Below are 6,137 nucleotides of genomic sequence, written 5' to 3' on the forward strand. Positions count from 1 at the left end.
GCTCCCACGCCCCCCCCCCACCTTGGAGCCAATGAAAATCCAGGACCGGCATGCGGCCTCATGAATAATGTATATTGACTCGCCCTCCGCTCAGTCTCCCCTCCTCGGCCATAGAGGTGCGGTCCTCCCAGAGAGCAGAGTGGATGAATGACCGTTGCGGAGGAACCACAGAGAGGCCGCTCAGCAGCGAGAGCGGCGCAGGAACTGGCATTCGCGTGCCCCTATCCAGGCAACGCAGCGACCGGGGTGGGCAGAGCTCCGCGCTTCCCGGGCGACCGGCGGCAGCCGCGGGTCTCGGGTCCTGCGGGTTATGACAGACCCAGAAGCGAAACGGGTGGCGACGCCGCATGTCGCGGAGTCCGGGCGCAGCCCCACAGGTAACTTAGCGGGTAACCCCACTCGCCCCGCGACGCCGGCCTGCGGCGTGGGTACCGCACACGCTCCGGGGGATGCGGTAGAACGAGCCTACTGAGCTCTACCGGACACCTGCGTGTCACAGTCGTGTGCCGCACTGGAGGATCTGCCGTGCCGAAACTGGAGGGACGCGTACAGGAAACTCCCTGAGGGGGGGCTCTAACAGTTTCTGTGGCAGTACAGCATATTTCTGCTGTTACCGTGATAAGACAGGGCTCAGGCAGAAAGCTAACTGAAATACCTTATTTCTGGCTGCATAAATGATTGGGACTAGAAGAGGCACTATGGGAGCTCCCTAGATGGAACAAATGTAAAGATTTACAGAACTTGGAAAAGTTACAAAACCTTCGCTAACGTTCATTATAGTTCCTCAATGTAGCCTCCAGGTGTAGACTGTTCAGAGAAAATTTGTCCAGTTTTGGATAAGATAGTCTGTAATGACTTTGCTTCTAACCTCAGGCTCTTTCTCACGCACAGAATGGCTTGGTTTCCGCCAGTGCGTTCTGTGATGGCAGCTCCTAAGCTTGTTCCCTGTTCCCAGCTGGCATACCAGAACAACTTTCAGCATAAACTCCTATCCGATAAAGAGGAAAGTTTAAAGGATCACTATGCCCAAAAGAGCCAAAGCTATTCTCTTTCTCCGGAAAGTAGTCAATACAGCTCTGGGTATGGAGGCTTCTGTTCTAATGGGCTGCAGGGCAAGTACCTTACCAGCCAGGCCAAGACTCTGCCAGCTATATCAGTAGCCGGACGGAAAGAAGGAGTGGACCGTGCATATCCTTTGAAGCCAGTTCTTCACTACTGGAATGTGAGTGGTCCAGTGGTCAACACAGCACAGCTCAGGAGTTCCCCATACATGGAGGAAGCTCCAAATAGTAGGCTTAACTCAATGAGAAAAGGGCAGCTTCCAGCAGGGAGGTTTCCGCTAGCTACAGTGTTCTCTCCTTGGACAGAAGAACCTAAACAGTCAGCCTCCCACCTATACAGGAGCAAGCAGGCCTACATCCTAAAGTTGGAGGAAGATGGATGGAAAATGGAACAGGAAATTCGAAAGCAAGAGGCCCTCCTTAGAGAGAAGCTGAGTAGAACAAAGGAGGAGCTTAGGAGGATTCAGAGAGAGAAGGAGCTTGTCAAAGCAGAGGAGAGAAGAGGCAGAGAAGCAGAGAGGACCCATGAGGAAAAGGCTGCAAGGCACCCTGAGGAGAGAATGTTCAGAGTTGCAGTCAGGCCAGGTGATGGGGTCTTCGGTGGGGTGCAGTCCGCAGAGGCCACTGTCCCCAAGCCTGGCACTGCCCGCCACTCCCAAGAACTGGCTATGAGGAAACTCAAGAAGGAACAGCTGGTGGCCAGCAACAGCAGAATTCGAGACCACGTACCCCAGGAGCTTTCAGCCTCTTCTTCAGAGCTGGCCGCAGAAGGTAGCTCTTGTCCTGCCACCCATTCAGTCCAAGGTTCTGGTGACCACCCGTTTGCAGAGGCGCCATGCATGCAGGCTGCCAGTGATGAGGAGCAGCAGGAGCTTGGAGAGTGCAGCTTCTGCGGACGTAAGTTTTTCCTTAGAAGGCTTGAGAAGCATATGAGTATCTGCAGCAAGATCCAACACTCCAAGAAGAAAGTGTTTGACTCAAGCAAAGTCCAAGCTAGGGGCACAGAACTGGAACAGTTTCAGCAGTGGAAGAGCTCAGAGAGGCCTCAGGTAATGTGCAGTCCCTTTGCCTCCCTCAACCCACATCTGCTGCTCACATTCCTTCCACCTTGACATCTAATTCTGACTGAGATGTGAGCACCTTCACGTGTACGTGGGGCTAAGGGATAAAATCCAGCTATTGCCTCTGAAAGGTTCTTGCCAAATAGATCCATTTAAAATCTAATAGATGGGAGGGCGAGGGTCCTAACTTGTCTTTATAATGTGTTGAGGGTGTGTGCTCCCAGAGAAAGCTCACTCCTTGCTGTAGTCAGGGTGCTCAGGATGCAGACCAGGTCTGCTGCAGTAAAGCTTTATGATGGGAAGGGCTGCAGAGAACTGACTGAAAATCCAGGTAGTAACACAGGCTGTTAAAATGAAGGCAGTGGAAACATGCAGCTCTGTTCCTGCAAAGCAGCTGTAGCAAACTGCTCCAGTTCTATGGTCCTACTGCTTGCTTTTCTGGTTAGTCTTAAGATCTTTCTATGTATTGATGTCTCCATCAGTATTTCCTTCAAATCCTTCTCTGTGCTGGTCTTTTTGATCCCCTTTGATCCTCAGTTTCTCAGCGAGGGTTTTATGTCGACAGGGAGTGGCCAGGGAAGGGTGACCTGGGTTGGACCCTGAGCATAAGACGAGAATGGAGGCTGACGGTGGTGCCAGTTGCTCTGACTGCCTTTCCCTTCTGCAGAGGAAGCCACCCAGAAGGAACAACTGGAGACAGAAGCATGATTATTTAATGCAGACCCTGCAGCAGGCCCGTCAGGTTCAGCAAATCGTCTCCCAGGGAGGAAAGGCACCTGCCCCGCCCTCATTGCCTCCCATCGAAAACTCAGACTACGTTGCCTGCCCCTACTGCACCCGCCGATTTTCTCCCCAAGCAGCTGAGAGACATATTCCCAAATGCAAAACCATCAAGAACAGGCCCCCACCCCCACCACAGAGGAAGTGCTGTTGAGACGGTGTCCCACTGTACCTGCTGTTGTCATTCCCTGCCTGTTTTCTGCCAGGTTTCCAGCCACAGACACTTGTGATTTTCCTGCTTTCCCTAGTCTCAACACTGGCTGCAAGCATTGAGCTTGTAGTGCAGCAAGTGAACAACCTGGGACGTGTAAGCAGGATACTAGAACACCTGTACTTTGACCTGTGCCGCCCTGTGCAGGGTGCCCCTCTGGGTGCCGCTTCTCCCCTCAATGAACTCTCAGCGTAGGCGTAAGGCAGGCACTGGCTACTCAGCTGGGCAGGGGAAAAAAGGCTGTTGCTGGGGTCAGCAGTGAGGAGCAAACCAGTCATCAGAAATGGGACTGCTGTTCAGAACTGTATTTTGCCTGTAGGTTAAGGTGGCTTGGGTGCTGATTGTTTTGTTTTTTTTAACTATTGCCCGATGTGAAGAGAGCTGCTTTAGCTCACCAGTGGCTACAGACTCCTTTTTTTTTTTTTTTTTTTTCCCTTCTCCAAAAGCATGGAGTAATGCTGTTTGTGAGAAGAAGGGCTGGGCCAAACAAAGCATCTGCCTTTTGTTTGCTGTGCAGCTCTGTAGGTGCAGTATTCAACCCTGGACGTGCTAACAGCAACGGTGGTTCTGGCTAATGTAGCATTTTTATTGTAGCTACCTGCAAGAGACTGGGATGCAGGGGCTGCCTCTTTGGTTTTGAGGTGGCTTTTTTTTTTTTTTGTCATAGAAAGGAGTCCACATTCTTCAAAACTTTAGCATTTAGACAAGACATTTGGAAAAGTCAGAGGGAGGGAGGGGAGGAAACTATGTAAGCAGTTAACTTTTTCAGCACACAGACTGCTGTGTTGTTCTGTCCATGATACCTGTGCTAGATGACAGGATCCAGAGCTGTCATTTCATCCTTGCTAGTGCTCTGTCCTATTTGTTGTAGCAGTGTTCAGCTGAATAACGAAAGCTCTGTAGGTAGGTTTATTCCACGCTTGTTCTGCAGCAGCCCAAGAGTTTATTTAGATGCTTTTCTAGAATACTGGTGACAATCCTGGGCCTACGTCTTACCAGTTGAAGATCTGTAATGTGACCACTTAAAAATCCAGTGTGCCTTGTTTTGGTTGGAAAAGAAGAACTGGGAGGAGTATTATTAAATGCTTCCTCAACACAGGAAGCCCAGGATCAGAAATTCAGGGGGTTAGAAAAGCTACCAGTAGCAAGCATTTAATGTTTGGGTCCGTATGTCAATTCACGTGCATTTAACAGCTGAGTACTCTGGACCAGCCAGGCCCTAGAGGCAACAGAACAACCATCCCAATGCGTTACCTACCATGTATAACAGCTGGGGCTCTGAGCTGGGAAGGGGTGGAAGAAGAAATATTTAATTAAAGAAGAATGGCACATGAGATCAAAAATAGGTCATGAATAAGCACAGACTGGAAATTAGGTTTCTAACCAGGAGAAGAGTGAGATCACGGAAAAACCTTCCAAATAATTCAGCACAGGCAAGGAACCTACATTGTTTCAAGATGGACTTGGAGAAGATCACGGAGCAGAGCATACAGCAGGAGTTAGAAATAAAAAATTTTCATACAGAGCGTTTGTTGCTGTCTCCAGGCTTTTTGTATAATGTGTGAACAACACCTCAGTGGCAGTTCTGTGCCTCAGTGCATCACTTTCAGGATCTGAGAAGGAATTTCCTCCCCTCAATTCTTAACTTGGCTTCTGATTTTTTTATCTTTTAATTTATATCCAAAATATTTAAGAACTGTTACAGTTAAAAAAACCCAAACACCACCCCCGGACAGTACACTGAGGAACTTCACATCAGAAAACCCGTTAGCTGTTTCACTCATATGTTCAGGGTTAAATCAACAATTAGATTTAATATAAAAAAATCCTTCTTTTGCTTTCTCATTAAGACGCAAGATACTTCCTGGGGATTCTGGCCTCACACTAAAGGTCTTAGTTTGCCACACTGTCAGAGGGTCTTTTGCAGGAAATAGGTGTCCTACAGACCCTTTTAGAGAACCATCTGCTTGTAACTGGTGCCAGTTCCTGCACATTTTTTAAGTCAGTTATTTTTCCAGATTCTGATTTTTAATATGTCAGATTAGTTCTGTTGTGTAAAGTTGTTTTAAATGGTCACAGAGCGGTTTGTGTTCTCAAAGAATGACTACTTTGTATGACAGAGTTGCAACAGGAAGGAAACAAGGAAAAAAAACAACCCAGCAGCTCCTTTTGCAAGTCCTTTAGTAAGGTAGCAGCAGCTCATGGGAACCTAGAAAAAGATGAAAGTGACTAAACTGGACTAGTCAGAAGCTGAAAAAACACTCCAGCCCTCCATGGGTGGATGTGACTCCTGAAAGAAGTTGGAGAGCTTCTACCCTATAAATATGTGGGCAGAAATCTCAATCCCTTGGCACATCCTAGAAAAGCACGAAGGTCCCAGAAAGGGTCAGTGCAGTGCTGTGCCAGCGGGTAGGAGCATACAAACCTAGAGAGTAGAGAAAAACCAGACTTGAAACAAGGGAAAATAATTTGCTATATCCAAATCAATTGGAGAAGGAAGACCAACCAACACTTTAACTTCAGAGCTTCAAAATAGAGGACAGCAAGAGGTAGGAAAGGGGTGAAGTGGAACCTTTATGCCAGCCTCCTTGATGAAAGGTGCAACTGAATTAACAAAAGGTAGTTAAGAAATTCAGTACCACTGCCTGTCTTATAATATTAACTAATTTCTCTTGTGCTATGTTTTATTGACCGTATTTAGTGGACTCTAAAAGTCAGCAGAGTGCAAATGGTGACTGGGGTAGACACAGAAAAGCTTTTGATACTGTAAAATAAATCTATCTGTTGGGGACTAAAGTGACAGGCAAACTGCTAACACAGAGATTGAAACTGTAGATTAAATGAAAGTTATTGGAATTAAATCACCAGGCTTCATTTATCATATTTGTTTTAAAGCTAGCAGTGGGCAGCTGACCCCTCTTTGCTGAGCTATTGTTTCAGGTCAAGACAGACAGCAGTCCCCAGGAAGTCTCTGATAACTGGTTTAAAACTTAGTAACAGTTTAGCCAAAGTATCAGGCTCAGG

At 47.8% G+C, this 6,137-nt stretch overlaps 1 protein-coding gene across 1 annotated transcript; it reads left to right on the plus strand.

The window, feature by feature from the left end:
- Nucleotides 1–892: 892 nt before the first annotated feature.
- ZC2HC1C (zinc finger C2HC-type containing 1C) lies at nt 893–4,639 on the plus strand. Its single transcript, XM_027812584.2, has 2 exons — nt 893–2,110; nt 2,790–4,639. The coding sequence occupies exons 1-2, from the start codon at nt 893–895 to the stop codon at nt 3,054–3,056; spliced, it is 1,485 nt and encodes a 494-aa protein (XP_027668385.2). The 3' UTR covers nt 3,057–4,639.
- The last annotated feature ends 1,498 nt before the right edge of the window (nt 4,640–6,137 follow it).

The sequence above is a fragment of the Falco cherrug genome, chromosome 7, assembly GCF_023634085.1.
Source record: "Falco cherrug isolate bFalChe1 chromosome 7, bFalChe1.pri, whole genome shotgun sequence".
Classification (NCBI taxonomy): Eukaryota; Metazoa; Chordata; class Aves; order Falconiformes; family Falconidae; genus Falco; species Falco cherrug.

Bases quoted from the DNA above. Each gene is read 5' to 3' on its own strand.
- ZC2HC1C (XM_027812584.2), top strand. From the start codon at position 893: ATGGCTTGGTTTCCGCCAGTGCGTTCTGTGATGGCAGCTCCTAAGCTT. The intron at 2,111-2,789 runs GTAATGTGCAGT...TCCCTTCTGCAG, and splicing joins AGAGCTCAGAGAGGCCTCAG to AGGAAGCCACCCAGAAGGAA.